Raw genomic sequence first — 22,172 nt, 5'->3', positions numbered from 1 at the left:
AATAGGACAAAGATAGGACAGTGATAGGACAGAGATTGGATGATATAGGACAGAGATAGAACAGGAATAGGACAAAGATAAGACAGGAATAGGACAGAGATAGTACAGAGAGAGGACATGAATAGGACAGGGATAGCACAGAGGTAGGACAGGGATAGGACATGTTTAGAAAAGAGATTGGACAGGATGAGACAGATAAAGGACAGGTTTAGAACAAGGATAGGACAGGGATAGGAGATGTTTAGAAAAGGGATATGGCAGGTTTAGGACAGGGATAGGGCAGGTTTTGGACAGGGATAGGGCAGGTTTAGGACAGGGATAGGGCAGGTTTAGGACAGGGATAGGGCAGGTTTAGGACAGGAATAGGACAGGTTTAGGACACGGATAGGACAGGTTTAGGACAGGGATAGGCATCCCTTTTCCTGGAGTGCCATTGGTACAGCAGGATTCATCCATAAAAAAATTATTGAACTAATCAATTAGCTAAGTGATTGATTACATTCAACACACTCTGTCTTTCACACTGCTGCAGTAGCAGATTTTCTGGATTTTTGTTGTAGATTCCGTCTCTCACAGTTGAAGTGTACCTATGATAAAAATTACAGACCTCTACATGCTTTGTAATTAGGAAAACCTGCAAAATCGGCAGTGTATCAAATACTTGTTCTCCCCACTGTAGGTTGATTGCTACTTTGTCCATGTGCTTTCCTCCTTATTTGAATAAAATAATGATCCAGTATGTGCATTGGGTTCTATAAACAATGGTAGCCCCTTTGTCTCAAATAATCCAATATTGCCCTACAGGACAAAGAGACAAAGAAATTACATTTTAATATACGTATATACACTCACCTAAAGGATTATTAGGAACACCTGTTCAATTTCTCATTAATGCAATTAACTAATCAACCAATCACATGGCAGTTGCTTCAATGCATTTAAGGGTGTGGTCCTGGTCAAGACAATCTCCTGAACTCCAAACTGAATGTCAGAATGGGAAAGAAAGGTGATTTAAGCAATTTTGAGCGTGGCATGGTTGTTGGTGCCAGACGGGCCGGTCTGAGTATTTCACAATCTGCTCAGTTACTGGGATTTTCACGCACAACCATTTCTAGGGTTTACAAAGAATGGTGTGAAAAGGGAAAAACATCCAGTATGGGGCAGTCCTGTGGGCGAAAATGCCTTGTTGATGCTAGAGGTCAGAGGAGAATGGGCCGACTGATTCAAGCTGATAGAAGAGCAACTTTGACTGAAATAACCACTCGTTACAACCGAGGTATGCAGCAAACCATTTGTGAAGCCACAACACGCACAACCTTGAGGCGGATGGGCTACAACAGCAGGAGACCCCACCAGGTACCACTCGTCTCCACTACAAATAGGAAAAAGAGGCTACAATTTGCACGAGCTCACCAAAATTGGACAGTTGAAGACTGGAAGAATGTTGCCTGGTCTGATGAGTCTCAATTTCTGTTGAGACATTCAGATGGTAGAGTCAGAATTTGGCGTAAACAGAATGAGAACGTGGATCCATCATGCCTTGTTACCACTGTGCAAGCTGGTGGTGGTGGTGTAATGGTGTGGGGGATGTTTTCTTGGCACACTTTAGGCCCCTTAGTGCCAATTGGGCATCGTTTAAATGCCACGGCCTACCTGAGCATTGTTTCTGACCATGTCCATCCCTTTATGACCACTATGTACCCATCCTCTGATGGCTACTTCCAGCAGGATAATGCACCATGTCACAAAGCTCGAATCATTTCAAATTGGTTTCTTGAACATGACAATGAGTTCACTGTACTGAAATGGCCCCCACAGTCACCAGATCTCAACCCAATAGAGCATCTTTGGGATGTGGTGGAACGGGAGCTTCGTGCCCTGGATGTGCATCCCACAAATCTCCATCAATTGCAAGATGCTATCCTATCAATATGGGCCAACATTTCTAAAGAATGCTTTCAGCACCTTGTTGAATCAATGCCATGCAGAATTAAAGGCAGTTCTGAAGGCGAAAGGGGGTCAAACACAGTATTAGTATGGTGTTCCTAATAATCCTTTAGGTGAGTGTATATATACATTTAGTTGAGGAAAGCCACCAGTGGCCCCATAACACATCTGTATTCATATGGATGTTGGCCAATGAGCATGTGAATAAAATATAAAAGGGACTCAAATATAAATATGTAAACGTCCTGTTTGAAGCTCCTCCCAATCTGGATGGAACCAGGTTGCTGTCTCGGTAGATGTTATGTGGTGTGAAACCTCTTTGGTAAAAGGTTGCAGCTTTTGGAAACGCACACATACATATCCAAGCCCCATTTCAGAGGCTGGATGCATGAATGCTGGGCACCGACACACACACACACACACATGCAAACACTGACTCTAATTTACATGCACACATTTGTACTCAGGCATGTTTCTCCAATCGGTCATGGATAGGCAGATGTGGGTACGCACATGCCCTGGGTCCAATGGTTGTAAAAATTGATGGATGAGTCTTTTATGATGGAACACTGTTATACTAGCTTGTTTTGGCAACAAAATAACCCCTCCCCCAAAACACACAACCATACACACACTCAACTGCTCACTTACTCACTCTCTCACACGCACACAGACACTCACCATGTGTGGGCTGGGGAGACTCAATTCCCTGAGCATGTGTGCCAAGTTTTGTAAGTATGTGTAGATGGATATCCGTAGTCCCCTTAGTGTTTTTATGGTTGGGGACATTCAGCAAGCACCTGACTGTAGGAACAGAAAACAGGAGTAATGTGGAAAAGAATGTCATTGTTTAAAAAACACCAATGGAAAAAAGATAAGAACGAAAGGGGGAATAACTGAAAAAGGAAGAGTGAAAATTAAAATGCAACAAAAAAGAGGGGAAGAGAAAGAAAGAGAGGGTGTGACAGCCAGTAAAGGAGCACAGTTTTCAGTGGGAAGGAGAGGGAGCAAAAAAGCGAATGGGGGTGTGTCTGCCTTTGTATTTCCCCTCCCACTGGAGGTATAGATGCTGCAGGCTGGCCTCCTTGCATCCCAGAGCACAGAACAGAATCCAGTGTACCCAGTCCCTCAGTGGGAGCCTGAACAGTGATCTGCGCTAGTCCTGAGAGTCGCCATCTCAGTGAAGTAGTCCAGTCACCACAGAGAGACTCTCAGACACACTTAGGGTTATCACAGTTCTACTGTTCTGTCATTCTAGTTCTACAGATCTAGTAGTTTTGTTCCTGCCCTACGGTTTTAGTTCTAGCATTCTAATTCTTCTGGAACCAATTCGGAGCTTGTTGTTATTCACTGTATGAATTTCTCCTGTACTGTAGTTCAGTGGCTCACCTTAGTCCATCAGAAATCATTTAGAGTAGCACCTGAGCAGAAGTCAAGCAGCTGTTCCAATTGAGACCCACCAGCCTTTGTAACTGAGACCTCCTGCAGCACATCACCATGCAGCGCACACTGACTTTCCTAATCTTCTTCTTCCTCATCTTCCTCGTTCGGATGGCGATGGTCGGCTCGTCCACGGCTCGGAGAAGTAGAGGTAGGGGTTATCAACATCACCATCCTCTTCACATAGTTTTCTTATGGTCAATCCATGATAAATGCACTGTTGATGAGATTGCTTGGCTTGCAGTATAGCATATGACACAGATACTGAAAAATAAGAAATAATCAATTAGAAAATATTTACCTGTATTCAATATGCACTGATCAGGAGTTGGCTGTACAGCAGGATCACAATAGCATGAACATTTCTTTTCAATGGGAATGTTGTCATGGATGGGATTTCAGATTTTATTGAGTTGTGCAAAGATAGTTATGTTCAGAACATATGGACAAGCAGTTGAACATCTGTGTGATAATTTGTAACAATGACAGTTACTTTTCATGTTGCATTGTTTTCGACCTAAATGCACAGTATTTTTGGCTGATATCTTCATTAATTGTATTAGTCTCTCCACAAAATAACAAAAAACTATTCTTGCACTAAAAATCTTACTAGAACTCTGTTCGGTGATATTGTTGATAACTATCATTGAAAGTCATAATTCCTGTCAGGGTCAGATGATATATAACCCAGATGATATATAACCCAGATGATATATAACCAGACATTATTGCTGTGTGGAACTTATAAGTAGATTGAAACAAAATATGATGTTGTGGTACAGAGTTCTACATCACTAATTGATGTAGTTGTTGCTGTATGAGAAGTTTGATAGAAATCTCATGGGTCTCATGTTAAATGGAGGTATCCTTAGGTATCCTTATTGCTGCACATTACCTGGAAAAAGCGAGTGGGTTTGTGAATGTGAATGTAGTAGTTTAGTTGACTGCCTGGATGTGTAAGTAGAAACATGAACTGAAGTGTTTAGTTGACCCACAGCCAGATGTTGCAATTCTGTAATTATTCACTAACTGAACATTGCCAAAACTAAGCTTTTCTGTTTTTCTCATTGAGAATGAGAGTTTTTGAGAATGTGTTCCATATCTGTGACAAGGTGTACAGGTGAGTGTGGGAGAGGTTAAAGGCTGCATGATTCTTCTTGGTCTTCTTGGCTCTAGCTAAAAGGTTTCTAGGTAACAGGTCAGGGCTTTGATTGTGCTGGTGTCACCATCAAGTGTTTGTGTATATATCACCTATTTTATTCATTAATACTTCTCCAACTTTGTTCTGTTTTTCTGTCAGTCTGTCTGAATGTCTCTGTGTGTCTTTTGTTCCTCTCTCCTCATGCAGTTAGTGTCTTTTTCCATGTTATAAATTAAGTCATGATATGGAATTTGTTTTAATTTGAATCAGCCCTTTTCTGAGGGTTCCCTCTGAATTGGATTGTAGCAACAGTCTCAGATGATTAGCATCTGTCATGTTGTGTCATTAGCTCACACCCACAGTGCCACACACACAGACACACACACTCACAAACACACACAGACACACACACACACACACACAGACACACACACAGACACTCACACCCACTGTGCCACACACACAGACAAACACACTCACAAACACACACAGACACACACACACTGACACTCACACCCACTGTATCACACAGACAGACACACACACCCACAAACACACACAGACACGCACACACACACCCTGTGCCACACAGACAGACAGTGTTTTACTATAATTTTGGCTCCTGTCTCCAGGGTCTGTCTCCACTGTGCCGCCACACTGTTTACTGGGAATTCAAGTTGGGCACTGTTTGAAAACACTGATGCTAATAAAACTGATTTGAAGTGAGTAGGACTTTGGAGTGGAGTCGATTAGAAGGGCAAGCTCTGTGGAAAAAATATGATGCTGGCTTCGACACAATGTCTTTAGCCCACGGACAATAACACTGAGACTGGGGGAGGCTGGAGTGTAACATACCTACTGTCAGAGAGGAGCAGTGACCCCTCACCCCACCACCCGAGGTGGAAGATGTTAGGTCAAGTTATCTACAGCTGAGGCAACCTTATATTTGCACTTCTGCAGAGTCTGCTCAGGTTTGTTGGTACACTTAATATCTCTGTGCCTGTTGACTGTATCTGTTATAACAACCTAATGGATGGAGGGATGGTTAAGAGGGCTGGATGGATGGATGGAGGGCTAGATGGATGGAGGGATGGTTAAGAGGACTAGACAGATGGAGAGATGGTTGAGAGGACTAGATGGATGGATAGACGAAGGGCTAGATGGATGGATGGATGGATGGAGGGCTAGATGGACGGAGGGATGGTTAAGAGAGGGATGGATGGATGGAGAGATGGTTGAGAGGGCTGGATGGATGGAGAGATGGATGGAGGGCTAGATGGATGGATGGATGGATGGAGGGCTAGGTGGATGGAGGGATGGTTAAGAGAGGGCTGGATGGATGGAGAGATGGTTGAGAGGCCTGGATGGATGGAGAGATGGATGGAGGGCTAGATGGATGGAGGGATGGTTAAGAGAGGGATGGATGGATGGAGAGATGGTTGAAAGGGCTGGAGGGATGGGGGAGGGTTGAGAGGGTTAGATGGAGGGAGTGTTAGATGGATGGGGGAGGGTTGAGAGGGTTAGATGGATGGGGGAGGGTTGAGAGGGTTAGATGGATGGGGGAGGGTTGAGAGGGTTAGATGGATGGGGGAGGGTTGAGAGGGTTAGATGGATGGGGGAGGGTTGAGAGGGTTAGATGGATGGGGGGAGGGAGGGAAATGGAAGGCAGGACAGATGAAAAGGGGGAGGTTTGGTAAGAAGTATAAATGACATTTTTTGCCGCCAAAGAAAAGAAAACAGCTGTAGTTGAGCCAGATGTGAGGAAATGCATTTGAGAGTGGAGGGACCTGACTTTGGGATGGCGTGGGAGTCTTGGCCCAGGCAGGTCTCCCTCCAGCTGGGCTGTGAGGTGGAGCTGAGAACCCAGAACTTGGCTGATACCGGGCCAAGGGTGTGGTGCAGAATGGCTTGGACCACCTCCCCCACTCCTATTGGAGTCAGTTGATAGGTGGATTTGCTAGTCATTTCTTTCATGCTGTTTCTGTTTTTGTCAGAGCTTGCGTTTTTTGTTCAAAACCTTTCCAAAACCCATTTGTCGTACTTTTCTTGTTCGGCCAAAAAGACACTTCATTGATGAAGCTGATTTTGTTACCAATAGTCATAAAACATTAATTTGCTTTTGATGGAAAGCTAAGTCCACTGCACACCCGCCACCCCAGACCAAACACACCACCACCCCCTTATCCCTGGATGGAAACCTGAAGCCAAGCACTTACAGTGCTACGTGAAATCAACTAGAGCTGTAGAGCACTGATGACTTGTCAGAGAACTACAAAGCCACAACTGACTTCTAGAACCATAAAACCGCTTAGATTTCCCAGAACTCCCCAAACTTCAACTAGAACTAAAAATACCTCATCAAAAGAACCATCTTATCAGCTTGTTTACTTAAGTATTTTAAATGCTGGTCTTGGTTCTGTATTAAAACAACAACTATTACCAAACTGGTCTTGGTACTGAATCAACCCTACAACTACTACCAGACTGGTCTTGGTACTGTATAAAACCTACAACTACTACCAGACTGGTCTTGGTACTGTATCAACCCTACAACTACTACCAGACTGGTCTTGGTACTGTATAAAACCTACAACTACTACCAGACTGGTCTTGGTACTGTATAAAACCTACAACTACTACCAGACTGGTCTTGGTACTGTATAAAACCTACAACTACTACCAGACTGGTCTTGGTACTGTATAAAACCTACTACCAGTGAAAAGGTTTTCATATGTATGCTGTCACTTGTTTATGTGTACACACTGGATGAATACTGTAGAAACTGCAAAAACGTTGTTATGGTGTTTTTAAATGAGTCACATTTGGCTGTACAAGAGAGCAGAACCCCCCCCTCGCGCACACACACACAAATTTGCATAGTTTCAAGAGAAATGAGCTCACCCAATGACAGACCTAATGGCTTATTTTCTTCTCCGAGGACCAATCCATCATCCGTGATGAGCCAAGATGGCCGGTTTGAAGCCAAGTTGGCCCCAGTCAATGTTTCCGTACAACGTCTCCTGTTCAAGGGAGGTTGTCCAATACTGATGCAATACACTCGGTTTCTAGTGGAGTAAAAGGGGGGGTGTTTTATGTATCTTGTCAAGTGTGTTGGCTGGGTTTTCATACCATGATGGATCCCTCAAAACACCTTTGTAGTGATTCACTTGTTTGGGTTTGAGGTGCACCTTGTGAAGGCAGGACTTCAGTTGATTTGTGTTGTTTTAGGATGTTAAGGTGATACGTGTAGAAGAGGGATTACAGTAACATTGTTCTTCACTCAAACCAAATCTCCCCCTTTCTGTGATCCGTAACAAAGTGGACACTAATGACTTGAATTTTTACTTTTGGTTTGGCCCACCAGTTTAAAAAAGCTTTAAAGACGATCTTTGTTGTCATTGGAAATTTCACTGGGATTTAGTTTAGAAAGAAGACCATGTGTAGGAGCTGTGTCAAAGATCTGTCTACTATTGGAGGCTACATGAAAGGACTGATGATGTAGACCTGGTCACAACATGGATTATATAACGTAACCTAACCTACAGAAGAAAGGAGGATGTATGTTATGATATATTTTAAGGCTCCTTTGATATTTCTGTGAAAGGGTAATTGTTAGGTGCACTCCATATACAATTATGGGGCCAGTGTGTAGGAGCCATTTCATGTGTTGTATTGCCTAGTTGTTTTGGGATGTCACTCTTCCAGGGCGCTAGGTGTCAGTCACGTTTATGTCACGAGGTGGGTGTTTTGTGATAAATAGCCAGGTGTGGGAAGTTTGATTTGTTCTTGGTTAGTTTATGGTTTCTTACCGCTATCACCATGATACTTTACAGCTAACACTACAGGATTATTTTCTCTCTGAACCATCACTCAGCACTACAGTAACAATATCAAAGTCATTTGTTAAAACTTTATGAAATTACATTAAATTAAACATCAAACTAAATCATGGCTTGATATGATTTAATGCGCGTAATAAGACAAGCATCACCATAACCAATTAACAAAGTGGCTAATGGACATTTAGGCTAGGATAGTCACTACAAGTACCACCATCTGTACCACCATCAGTATGACCATCAGTACCGCCATCAGTACCGTCATCAGTACCGCCATCAGTATGACCATCAGTACCGCCATCAGTACGCCATCAGTATGACCATCAGTACCCCATCAGTATGACCATCAGTATGACCATCAGTACCACATTTAGGCTAGGATAGTCACTACACCATGCATTAGTTTATCCATTTATTGGAGACACTGACAACAATACTTTATATGTATTGGCGTTGGGTTCTGCTCCTCTGTTATAACTCACATGATAATGTATACAATAGTACTAATAACAATATCAACATCATAATATTATTAATAGGTTCTGGTCCTCTGGGGTAACTCACTGTCATCACATGATCATGTATACAATACTAATAATAACAATATCAACACCATAATATCATTAATAACAAACCCATAGGCAATTAGCATAGTATGCAGAACAATTACATTACATTATTTCCTTAGCTTTCAATTTTTTTCTGAGATAAACATAAATTGAGCAAACTGTGCAAACTCATTGCAAGGAAATAGTAGCAATTTCTACATCGGCAGAACGATGCTGGGCCAAGGGAAGAACGATGCTGGGCCAAGGGCAGAAAGATGCTGGGCCAAGGGAAGAACGATGCTGGGCCAAGGGCAGAACGATGCTGGGCCAAGGGCAGAACGATGCTGGGCCAAGGGCAGAACGATGCTAGGCCAAGGGCAGAACGGTGCTGGGCCAAGGGCAGAACGGTGCCGGGCCGGAGGGCAGAAATCAATAATGACATTTTCCGGCCAATCACCACACCAAGCATCCATCTGTGGTAATTCCATTATGAAACAACCATTCGTACAGCTGTCCTACTACATCAATATTTTCTGAAAGTACAATGCAATTTTTTAACTCAGAATTTTTTAAGTCACGCGTGAAACTTACACAAGACATATACATGTGGACAGTAGGGAACCTTGACATTTACCAAAGCATGGAAAAACCAGTGTATCCCTGTCTCAGCATGAGTTTGACACCTCTGCTCTCCGGTGTTTCTGAAGTCTGCCGTGCCCAGCTTCATGTCAAGGTGGTAGATTGCTCTTCCACTGAAACAAAATATTTCCCCCTGTTTCGAAACCACACCAATAAACCCTGCAGATCTCTGGGAAATATGCATTGGTTATTCCAATAACATGCAGATCACACTAATTAAAGGCGTTATGGTTTATTTATCTGTTACAACAAGTAGCATGGGACTCAGTGTCCTTAACATGTGGCTGACCTCCTCTATGGGCACACGAGGCATCTGAATGATTTTGTAAACATTTTACATTGATTTGCCCTGATTGGTATTTAGTAACACTGTAGGTGTAACCACTGTATGGTAAAACATCTTTGTAATCTTTTGATATCATAGGTGCAGGATACTGACTTGGTGTTACGTCTTGGTGATTCTGTCTCTTGATTGTCAAAGCCATCAACTATTTTTGTGATCCAAAAACACAACATGTGTACAGGATTTTATTCTTCTTAACAGCGAGTCCCACAATCTGCATAGCTGACCTTTGAGCTCCGCTGATGTTGTCCTCTAGTCTGGGGCTCTGGTCACCATGAACAAGCTTTTATCTGTTTGAACATTTTGTTACTGGAGATTTGGTCTGAACGCTGTATTTCCTCACTGTCTGGCGTTGTATCCAAGATGATAACAAAGTGGTATTCTTCATTATATATATTATTGTTGGCTTGTATTCTGATATCATCTGTTATGGCGTCTTGGCTGTGAACTGCCTTCCTTTGATGTAGATTGATGATATGTGTTGTGACTGTTATAAAACTGCACTTATTTTAGAAATACAGATATGCAGAAACTGTGGTGGTTTGGACCAGGATAAGAGTTGACTGGGCCAATGTTTGATTGTTTTGGAGTTGGAGAAGCCAGAAGTTTCCTAATGTAATGCACTTGGAAAACCCCCTCATTTGAGCCAAAGCAAAAGCAAATTCCCTGTTGTTTGATCAGAAAAGTTAGAGGGAGAAACAAAATGAATGCAGTTTTGATAGGAAACACGCAACTGGCAAAGCCCTGGGCTATTTATCAAACATGGTTTTTCCTAATTTCTCCCCACACTCTGAATCTCTGGTGGCCATTGGCAGAGTGTAAAAGTTACACATTATTACTTTAACTCGGTACCTTTCTCTTTGGTACCTCACTGCAGCTGGCTAAATACAAATCTGTTAAGTACTGTATGTATTCACTCTGGTTTCACACCGCTTAGAGTGGATCTGGTTTAGTGTTCTTTGTTTTTGTGTTTTTACTTCAACTATAAACAAACCAAACACGTGGTATCTTCCCTCCCAGACCCACCCCTGTCTGAGTCCTGCCCGTGGTCTCTCCCTCAGTTCACAGTCTGAGTCCTGCCCGTGGTCTCTCCCTCAGTTCACAGTCTGAGTCCTGCCCGTGGTCTCTCCCTCAGTTCACAGTCTGAGTCCTGCCCGTGGTCTCTCCCTCAGTTCACAGTCTGAGTCCTGCCCGTGGTCTCTCCCTCAGTTCACAGTCTGAGTCCTGCCCGTGGTCTCTCCCTCAGTTCACAGTCTGAGTCCTGCCCGTGGTCTCTCCCTCAGTTCACAGTCTGAGTCCTGCCCGTGGTCTCTCCCTCAGTTCACAGTCTGAGTCCTGCCCGTGGTCTCTCCCTCAGTTCACAGTCTGAGTCCTGCCCGTGGTCTCTCCCTCAGTTCACTGTCTTAGCTTCAGTCTACCAGCCTGCTGCCAAGTTCTGGCTTCTCACTCTGCAGTCCAATTTGTCTCCATGGGTTCTCATGAGCCCCTTGTCTTGTGGTTCTTGAAATGGTCTTGTTGTCTCGGGGGCTCTGGTGATTTTGGATGGAGTCTGTGTGTGTATTTGTGTGTGTGTACGTTTGCAAGCAAATAGTTTCACATTTTCTTTGGCAGTAACAACAACACAGGCTCTCAGTTTGTTCATTTAGCTTATTGTTCCTGTTGTATTGGTAAACAAAGTGTGTGAGGAGTGCCTTTCCACCAGGATGACTACTGTTTCCTCTCCCCTCTGCCAGTGAGACGGCAGAACATGAAGGTCAAAATCAATGCCACAGGCGACACCATTGTCATGAAGTTTGTACTTCCCAACTCTGACACCAAGCTGGAGGGATTCATCCTGGGATACGGTAGCAGTATGTTTTCCAAACAGTTCCTCCCCCTCCCAGAGGACGGACTACCTTTGCAGACTGAGATCGGTAAGGCCTTTGTGCTTTGTGTGCGTTTTGTGTCTTATTGCATGCAAGCCAAAACACAGACAGATCATATTCATTGTGACTTGTAACACACAGACTGATTTCTCCTATCCATAGAGTGGTCAAAAGTTATTCGTTAACAGCATTCTCCCCTAGGCTGAAACCTGACTGTTTCTTTCAGACGCTGAGCCCAAGTATCTGATCGCAGTGCACCCTGTCCCGGTCAACCATGTGAGGAAACGGTGCACAGGTGCAGCTCCCGCAGAAAACCATGACCAAGACACCACACTGCATCTCTGTTATGCCTGTTTCGTTGAATCTGATGGTGTTGAACTATGAACTCTGACCCCTGTAACTACACAGGCAAAGTAAATCTGGAGAAGCCCCTCCACCTGGTGATCGGTTCTGTGACTCCCACCACAGTGTTGCTGTCCTGGGGGACCATTCTAAAGACACCCTACGAGGAAAACATCATGGACAACTGCCTGGAGGACGGGTGAGTTTAACATACCCACCGACACACACACACACACACGCATACACACACACAGACATACACGCACACAGACACACACACATACAGGCTCGCTCAGCTGACTGGACCACATCCAAAGCCCCTGCAGAGATTCTCATCCAGTTCATAATGATATTGTTCAATGAGACACATTAAGGACATTCTATCCAAAGGTTACAGTTTCTAACAAGCATTGTTCAATACCGAGGATACATACAAAACTCTAAACACAGTTATCAAAACATGCAACTTGATAATGCACATCTTACACGTCTCAAAAGCCAAATGAAAGCTGACCGTCTCTCACAACGTGTGCATTTCCTTCCCAGTATCATGACTTACAAAACTTAAAAAACAGCTACAACTTGAAAATGTGTCAATTTGTCTTTAATATCAGATTTTTTTTAAATGTAACCAACAGATCTTTTTTTTTTTTTTTTTTACAAAAGTAGAGTGGCAAACCTGTACTGTATAGAATGTAAAGAAATAAAGCAGAGAGGCTGCAATATGCTTCCGTACAATTTATTATATTTTGCTATCTACAGTATTAATGCTTTTTGTAGAGTAATTCCAAAATACACAAACATAAATAAACATGAATAATTCCAGTACTGTTAAAAAAGTGTATACACACTATGAATACACATAGCATATTGTAAAAATTAAACAAATATATAACAATGCTAGTCAACCCTGTCTGCCACATTTTCATCCACACCACACCGCCATCACACCGTCATCACACCGCCATCACACCGCCATCACATCGCCATCACACCGTCATCACACCACCATCACACCGCCATCACACCGCCATCACACCATCATCACACCGCCATCACACCGCCATCACACCGTCATCACACTGCCATCACACCGCCATCACACCGTCATCACACCGCCATCACACCGTCATCACACCATCATCACACCGCCATCACACCGTCATCAACCACCATCACACTGCCATCACACCGCCATCACACCGTCATCCCACCGCCATCACACCGTCATCACTCCGTCATCACACCGCCATCACATCGCCATCACACCGTCATCACACCGCCATCACACCGCCATCACACCGCCATCACACCGCCATCACACCGCCATCACACCATCATCACACCGCCATCACACCGCCATCACACCGTCATCACACTGCCATCACACCGCCATCACACCGTCATCACACCACCATCACACCGTCATCAACCACCATCACACTGCCATCACACCGCCATCACACCGTCATCCCACCGCCATCACACCGTCATCACTCCGTCATCACACCGCCATCACACCGTCATCACACCGCCATCACACCGCCATCACACCGCCATCACACCGTCATCAACCACCATTACACCGTCATCACACCGTCATCACACCGCCATCACACCGTCATCAACCACCATCACACCGCCATCACACCGTCCTCACACCATCATCACACCATCATCACACCGCCATCGCACCGTCCTAACACCATCATCACACCGCCATCGCACCGTCCTAACACCATCATCACACCATCATCACACCGCCATCACACTGTCATCACACCACCATCACACCATCATCACACCGCCATCACACCGTCCTCACACCATCATCACACCGCCATCGCACCGTCCTAACACCATCATCACACCGCCATCGCACCGTCCTAACACCATCATCACACCATCATCACACCGCCATCACACTGTCATCACACTGTCATCACACCACCATCACACCATCATCACACCGCCATCACACCGTCCTCACACCATCATCACACCATCATCACACTGTCATCACACTGTCATCACACCGCCATCACACCATCATCACACCGCCATCACACCGTATAGCCTAAGTAGGTCTTCAGTTACGTAATGTAGAATGAAAATCAGCTGTGAGTTACGATTATTAGTTTTATTATAGAATTTATATTTTGCTTTTACTATATGAATGTAAATAACTGCAGTCTAATCAAATTTTGAAAAGGTTTTGAATTTAAGATTCACAGTTTTGATGCAGATATTGTAACATTTGCAAAAGGGACTGTAGATACATAGTTTTTTTGGCAAATGTGTTTTTGTGTGACAAGTTTTTATGACATTTGAAAGATGTCATTAAATGCATTTTGTGTCAATGCAATGACAAATGATCCACAGGTTGCCACATAGACTTTTGTTTTGATAACTGTATTTAGAGTTTTGCAAATTTATCTGCAGTATTGAACAATGCTGGTTAGCAGTTGAAGAAACGGTGTAGCCCAATCAAAACGGCCTACTTCTGGATTAGGACTAATTCTGGATTGGGACTACTTCTGGATTAGGACTACTTCTGGATTGGGACTACTTCTGGATTAGGACTGCTTCTGGATTACCTGCTGGACATGATTGTTGTTGCTAAGTGGACGATGAAGGGCGCAGCGGTTCAGTGACTCTCCTCCCACACATCAACCAAGTCATTGACACTGACTCTGTAACTCCCCTGTTCCCTCCAGTGGAGAAGCCATAGGAAGGCTTGACTGTACACCTCTCTGTTCCAGTCCGCGGTTCTGATGTTAGTCACAGCTGTCATTGTCCTGCCGCTGGCCTGAATCCCTGAACCCCTGAACCCCTGAACCAGGAACCTGGAACTCACAACGACTTTCACAGCAATCACTGGAACAAGATGGTGGACTGACTGTCACAGTTCTATAACACGCTCTCTAATCAGTCATTTGACCTATTGTATGATTATGAACAATGTGTTCCGTCTTTGTTGGCACAGACACTACACCATACGATACCGTGAGAGGAACAGGAAGTGGAACTATCAGACCTGCCCTACCAGTGACACTGTCATTGACCACCTTAAGCCCAACACGCCCTACGAGTTTGGGGTCCGTTCCAACAACAAGGAACGCAATGGAATGTGGAGTCCACCCGTCATCCACAGTACCATCACGGACGGTGTGTGACCTTAAACCTTCCTCTCCTTTCATTTGTCCCATGGTGCATCGCTCCCGTGGTTCCCCAATCCGGTCTGTCAGTAGCACAAATTACATGATTTATTTACTTAAGGCCCATTTCCATTTCTGTGCTATTTGTTCCAGTTGATGATTGTTTTTTGTCTTGTTGTGTTTTCCAGAAAAGTCCCCAAGGAAAACCCAAAATCCACAACCCCCCCTGCCACCTAAAGTATGTGCTTCACACATGTCTTGTCTAGATTCAGAGGATGTCTGTAGACGTGGTGCCAGGGAATGTTGTTAGTCTAATTTATACAGTAACTGTGTAAAATGTACTTTACTTAAATATCCATTCACTGTAGATGTAGTGTCGATGTAGTTTGTATGTAGTGTGTACGTAGAGTGCTTTAGTGTTTATGTAGTGTGTATGTAGAGTGCTCTAGTGTGTATGCAGTGTGGACATTGAGTGTTCTAGTGTGTATGTAGTGTGTACGTAGAGTGCTCTAGTGTGTATGTAGTGTGTATCTAGAGTGCTGTAGTATGTATGTAGAATGCTCTAGTGTGTATGTAGAGTTATCTAGTGTGTATGTTGTTTGTATGTAGGGTGCTCTGGAGTGTATATAGTGTGTATGTAGAGTGCTCTAGTGTGTATGTAGTGTGTACGTAGAGTGCTATAGTGTCTATGTAGAGTATATGTAGAGTGCTCTAGTGTGTATGTAGAGTGTATGTAGAGTGTACAGTATATAACTAGATTTCTGTAGTAAGTTGTTATAAATTCTACAGTGTAATATAAGAACTAATTTCGATCCAGCTCCTTAGTGGAAAGTAGTTAAACAACCAACTAGCCATATCTGGCCAAGACCAGTAAAAAGGACCACAGCCAACTAACATCTGTATTACTGAGAAGAGCAGAGCAGGATAAAAAAAGAGCCAAGTATATATTGGAGTTTGGAAAGAAGTGGTGGAGAAATGACACGAGAGAAGATATGAGTGGAGGGAAAGATGGAGATTTTTGGACTTGAGTTTCTGGCCTTGAGTTTCTGGCCTTGAGTTTTTGGCCTTGAGTTTCTGGCCTTGAGTTTCTGGCTTTGCATTTCTGGCCTTGAGTTCTGGCCTTGGTTAGTGACAAAAGTGTGTGTGTCTGTTGTCTCACGTGCCCCCCATCTCTTTACTTCCCCACCTCCCCAGTGCCCCATCCACCCAGCGCCCCACCTCCCCAGCACCCCAGCTCCCCACCTCCCCTGTATCCCACATCCCCAGCGCCCCACCTCCCCAGCACCCCACCTCCCCAGCACCCCACTTCCCCAGCGCCCCACCTCCCCACCACCCCACCTCCCCAGCACCCCACCTCCCCTGTATCCCACCTCCCCAGCATCCCACCTCCCCAGCACCCCATGCCCTCACTCTCATAAATCTGAACAGCTGGTTCACATCAGCTGGCCCCACCTGAGGGAAAATGGGAATGAAAGAGCAGACACTGAGAAGAGGGCAGAGGGTTATATGATGGGATGGAGAAGATTTATGAGGAGAGAGAAAATAAAGAGGAAGTTTCTGAATGGAATCGTTCACTCACAAAAGTGGAGTGGGCAGATCTTCACGTGGTCATGTGCCTTACCTCTCTCTTTGTCTCTGTCTTGGTTTCTGTCTTTCTCTGAATAGAAAACGGTGCATCAACCTCTCTTTCCTCTTCATCATGGTAAGCCTATAGACACACACACACACATACACACACACACACAAATTCCTGGTACACTGGACACAATGATTTTTCACTCTCACCTCTGAAACTCCTGTTTCACCCTCGCTGAACTCTGTCCTGGAAGAATTTTAACAGGAGTTGTGATTTATGACCCAGTAGACAGGACCTCATCATGATTCATTTTCAAGTTATAATCTCCTAATCTGATGAAACAGAGTTTATTCCAGTGGATGAGTCGAGGTGGTACCTGTCCTCTAATCTCATGAAACAGAATTTATTCCAGTGGATGAGTCGAGGTGGTACCTGTCCTCTAATCTCATGAAACAGTTTATTCCAGTGGATGAGTCGAGGTGGTACCTGTCCTCTAATCTCATGAAACAGTTTATTCCAGTGGATGAGACGAGGTGGTACCTGTCCTCTAATCTGATGAAACAGAGTTTATTCCAGTGGATGAGTCGAGGTGGTACCTGTCCTCTAATCTCATGAAACAGTTTATTCCAGTGGATGAGACGAGGTGGTACCTGTCCTCTAATCTGATGAAACAGAGTTTATTCCAGTGGATGAGTCGAGGTGGTACCTGTCCTCTAATCTCATGAAACAGTTTATTCCAGTGGATGAGACGAGGTGGTACCTGTCCTCTAATCTGATGTATATGTGCGTGTTGCCAGTGATGATGACCAGTGAACTACATTCTTGCGATGCATTTTTGCGATACAGCTCTTCTGTTCTAATCCCAGACCCAATGACCAGCCCTGAAATGTAACACATCAACATCATATAACAAAGAAAACCAAGCAAACACATTGTCCTTTCAGAGCACCACAATGGTTTTTCAAAAGTGATGTATCAGGATTTCACCCATCTGATTAAATGCATAGAACAAATAGAATGGGAGTCCACCCAATGATTTTGTCTATTCTATAAATTTCATGAGCCAGGGCTGCGCAAACCTGGTCCAGGATTAAATTAATTCCTATAAATGAATTTCACTTGTTTAATCAAGGCAGACTACTAGAGAGAAACTGGGCCCAGGCTGACAAAGTGATGATGAGCTCTCTCCTTCTGTTTAGCTGTCCATAATAGGAACGAGAGCAAACCCCTCCACAGAACCCCTGGTGCTCCAAGGACCATCTTTGGTAATACATCCTGTCTTGTCCTGCTTTCCTCCCTGACCATCCAGACTTTTTCAATCTTACATTTTCATCTCTCTTTAATTTCCTCAGGAACTCTGTGACACTATTTCACATTCAGATCTCTATTCACGGACTGTGTTGTTCATAGAGTTTGTAATGTTCCGTAGCACCAACCTCAGCCACTAGACAACGCTTCCTGTCCACTCCGAGACCCACAATGCCTCTGGTGCAGCAGGAGACAAACGGTAAAACACTCTAACCAGATTGTCACGTTGGCTGAAGTGAAGCCAGGGAAGGGCTGGATTTGTCTGCATGTGTAAGATTGGTATGAGCTGAGTATATTCAGTAACCCTGGACCTCAGGAGAAGACAGCTGTCAGTTAATACTGCTTTAGACAGCTGGTCTCCACAGAGATGGAGGTAAGTTGCCACGACAGCATGGCCTGACTGACGCTTTGTACAGCCCTAGTGGCAGCGACTCTTTGAGTTCAATGCATAAGAGCTGCTTGTTCATGCAAAGCATTTCTCATTGGTCCCGTTCTACCAACTAAACCAGAGAGCGTCTTCTTCTGTGTTTCTGTCTGTCCATCCATTTCTCGATACGTGTAAATCAATCTTATACAATATCTTATACAATATGGAGGTATCCTGTTAACTTGTTCATTTCAGTTTAAAAAAAAATATTCAACCAATAGCTGTTGTATGTAGACTCATTGTTTTAACGTGATGACTTTGCTTTCAGACAGTTTCAGTAACAAAGTCTGCATGACACAATAGCATGCTTCAAAATGACCTCACGTTCTGCCCAACAGGAGCAAAAGATGAGATCGGTCCTAACATGCCCTTTTTTGTCATAATCTAGTACCCTTTCTATCCTCATCCCTTTCTTTTTTTCCATATTTCTTTCTTTTACTTTCTTTCATTCTTCTGCGGTTTCTTTTCGCAGTAACGTTTTGTTCAGTAGCACCACTATCACATGGATGGAAACATAACATGTTCTCCCTTTCTCTTCTGTCTTTCTCTCTCTGTCCTCTCTTTCACTCTCTGTTTCTGTCCATTCTCTCTCTCTCTCTCTCTGTCCTCTCTTTCACTCTCTGTTTCTGTCCATTCCCTCTCTCTCTCTCTGTCCCTCTGTGTGTCTCTCTGCCTCTCCTCTACATGCCTCCTCTGAGTGAGTTACGGTTAAGTACCTGATTGGTTGAACAGAGATGCTTGGTAAAATCCCACCCCAGGGGTCCAATCCTGTTAGACCTTCATGATTCACAGTGCTTCAGAAACATCTGTGACAGGCGTCCCTCACAAACGTGAGACAAAACAGGATCATTTTGGTGAGTTGGGAAATCCAATGGTGAAATCCCTGTTTATTTCGCTTTATGATATGCAAAACTTTTTCATTTATAGTTACAAACTAATTTAAAATAATAGTGTTCTCCCATTGCAGAAACTATAATTAAAAGAAAGATTGCTTCATTCTGGTCAATGCAATTTTTTAAATCTGATAATTATGTAGCTGGACAGGCATTGCCAGTTCGAACATGTGGCAGCCTGCTACTGGAGCTCCACAATGGAGCTTGCAATGTTTTTAAGTTCCTGGTCAATTTAGAAGCACTTGGCCCCAAATGAGCCATTTCTTTGAAATGAACAGATCACTAACAGGTGTCCTTGTGGTCTAAATCTAGTGATGTGGTTGTTACATCACAGACTGCTGCATATGGGCCCAGCTCATTGGTTGTTACACCACAGACTGCTGCATATGGGCCCAGCTCATTGGTTGTTACACCACAGACTGCTGCATAAGGGCCCAGCTCATTGGTTGTTACACCACAGACTGCTGCATATGGGCCCAGCTCATTGGTTGTTACACCACAGACTGCTGCACATGGGCCCAGCTCATTGGTTGTTACACCACAGACTGCTGCATATGGGCCCAGCTCATTGGTTGTTACACCACAGACTGCTGCATATGGGCCCAGCTCATTGGTTGTTACACCACAGACTGCTGCATATGGGCCCAGCTCATTTCAAATCCTGGCCTCTGCATCAACCTTGTACCAAAGATTTGCGTTTTGTGTGGTTGAGGCCCAGGATGAGTTCCGTCAGCCCCAGTGGTTAACCAGTATCAGTGTGCTGATCAGGTTACCTACGTAGCTCTGCTTTGCTTCTTTTTATTTTACCTTTCACTTGATTCAAAGTTTTCTAAGCCTTCTTTTTCTATTGTCAAACATGTCCTTGGTGTGTTGTCTGTTCAATTAGATATTTACTGTATGGCCTCATTGTTCCACTCTTCTGTCTCACCGCCCCAGGAAGACCAGATCAGATCAGATCTGAATCCTCTACTTCTGTGGATGTCCCTCTTGCCTCATCCACTGTCCCCCATGCCTCATCCACTGTCCCCCGTGCCTCATCCACTGTCACCCATGCCTCAACCATTGTCCCCCATGCCTCATCCACAGTCACCCATGCCTCATCCACTGCCCCCCGTGCCTCATCCATTGTCCCCCATGCCTCAACCATTATCCCCTATGCCTCAACCACTGTCCTCCATGCCTCTTCCACTGTCCCCCGTGCCTCAACCACCGTCCCCCATCCCTCAACCACCGTCCCCCATGCCTCATCCACTGAGGCCCATCCCTCAACCACCGTCCCCCATCCCTCAACCACTGTCCCCCATGCCTCAACCACTCTCCCCCATCCCTCATCCACCATTCCCCATCCCTCATCCACTGTCCCCCAGCCCTCATCCACTGTCCCCCATGCCTCATCCACTGGCCTCCATGCCTCATTCGCTGTCCCCCATCCCTCAACCACTGCCCCTCATGCCTTATCCACTGTCCCCCGTGTATCAGACACCATCCCCCATGCCTCATTCACCATCCTCCGCTCCTCATCAACGCCCCCTCATGCCTCAACCACCATCCCCCGGGCCTCATCCACTGTCCCCCACGCCTCATCCACTGCCTCCGGTGCCTCATCCATCATCCTTCATGCATCATCCCCCGTCCCCCATGCCTCATCCAATGTTTACCTTCCCTCATCCACTGCCCTCCCTGCCTCATCCACCACCCTCCATGCCTCATTCCCTGTCCCCAGTGCCTCATCCACTTTCCATTATGCCTCATCCACTAAAACCCAAATTTCATCCACCGCCCCCCATGACTTATCCACCACTCTCTATGCAATATTAACTATTCCTAGTGCCTTATCCACTGTCCCCCATGCCTCATCCACAATCACTCATGCCTCATCCACCTCCCCCCATGCCTCCTCCCAACGACTACCCTCCCCCACTCTACCGCATGCTTCCTCCCAGCGTCCTCCCTCCCCCACGCTCCCCCATGCCTCCTCCCAGCATCCTCCCTCCCCCACTCTCCCCCATGCCTCCTCCCAGCGTCCTCCCTCCCCCACACTCCCCCATGCCTCCAGCCAACGTCCTCCCTCCCCCACACTCCCCCATGCCTCCTCCCAGCATCCTTCCTCCCCCACACTCCCCCATGCCTCCTCCCAGCGTCCTCCCTCCCCCACACTCTCCCATGCCTCCTCCCAGCGTCCTTCCTCCCCCACACTCCCCCATGCCTCCTCCCAGCGTCCTTCCTCCCCCACACTCCCCCATGCCTCCTCCCAGCGTCCTCCCTCCCCCACACTCTCCCATGCCTCCTCCCAGCGTCCTTCCTCCCCCACACTCCCCCATGCCTCCTCCCAGCGTCCTTCCTCCCCCACACTCCCCCATGCCTCCTCCCAGCGTCCTTCCTCCCCCACACTCCCCCATGCCTCCTCCCAGCGTCCTTCCTCCCCCACACTCCCCCATGCCTCCTCCCAGCGTCCTTCCTCCCCCACACTCCCCCATGCCTCCTCCCAGCGTCCTCCTTCCCCCACACTCCCCCATGCCTCCTCCCAGCGTCCTTCCTCCCCCACACTCCTCCATGCCTCCTCTCAGCATCCTCCGTCTCACGACCTGGCCCTGGTCTACACTGCTACCCCAGTGATGAATGGACAAAAACACAGGGGAGAGACCCAAGCCAGACACAACCAGGGCAACCCCCAAAAGCCTGACCATCAGGCCACGCACCCACAG

At 45.5% G+C, this 22,172-nt stretch overlaps 1 protein-coding gene across 3 annotated transcripts in view; it reads left to right on the top strand.

Annotated features, from left to right (window-relative positions):
• The first annotated feature begins 3,057 nt into the window (after positions 1 to 3,057).
• Positions 3,058 to 22,172, top strand: part of LOC105007481 (target of Nesh-SH3) — a 43,035-nt gene continuing 23,920 nt past the window's right edge. For all 3 annotated transcript variants that reach the window (XM_029113639.2, XM_029113640.2, XM_020054493.2), the window contains exons 1-9: positions 3,058 to 3,538; positions 11,632 to 11,811; positions 11,990 to 12,058; positions 12,172 to 12,304; positions 15,092 to 15,273; positions 15,452 to 15,501; positions 16,929 to 16,965; positions 18,039 to 18,104; positions 18,269 to 18,346. In XM_029113639.2, the coding sequence (XP_028969472.2) occupies positions 3,445 to 3,538; positions 11,632 to 11,811; positions 11,990 to 12,058; positions 12,172 to 12,304; positions 15,092 to 15,273; positions 15,452 to 15,501; positions 16,929 to 16,965; positions 18,039 to 18,104; positions 18,269 to 18,346 (889 nt within the window). In that variant the 5' untranslated portion in view covers positions 3,058 to 3,444. The remainder of the gene's footprint in view (positions 3,539 to 11,631; positions 11,812 to 11,989; positions 12,059 to 12,171; positions 12,305 to 15,091; positions 15,274 to 15,451; positions 15,502 to 16,928; positions 16,966 to 18,038; positions 18,105 to 18,268; positions 18,347 to 22,172) is intronic.

Source organism: Esox lucius, chromosome 16 (assembly GCF_011004845.1).
Source record: "Esox lucius isolate fEsoLuc1 chromosome 16, fEsoLuc1.pri, whole genome shotgun sequence".
NCBI classification, from domain to species: domain Eukaryota; kingdom Metazoa; phylum Chordata; class Actinopteri; order Esociformes; family Esocidae; genus Esox; species Esox lucius.
The sequence above is the reverse complement of the archived record's forward strand: the minus strand, read 5'-3'. Positions and strand labels throughout refer to the sequence as shown.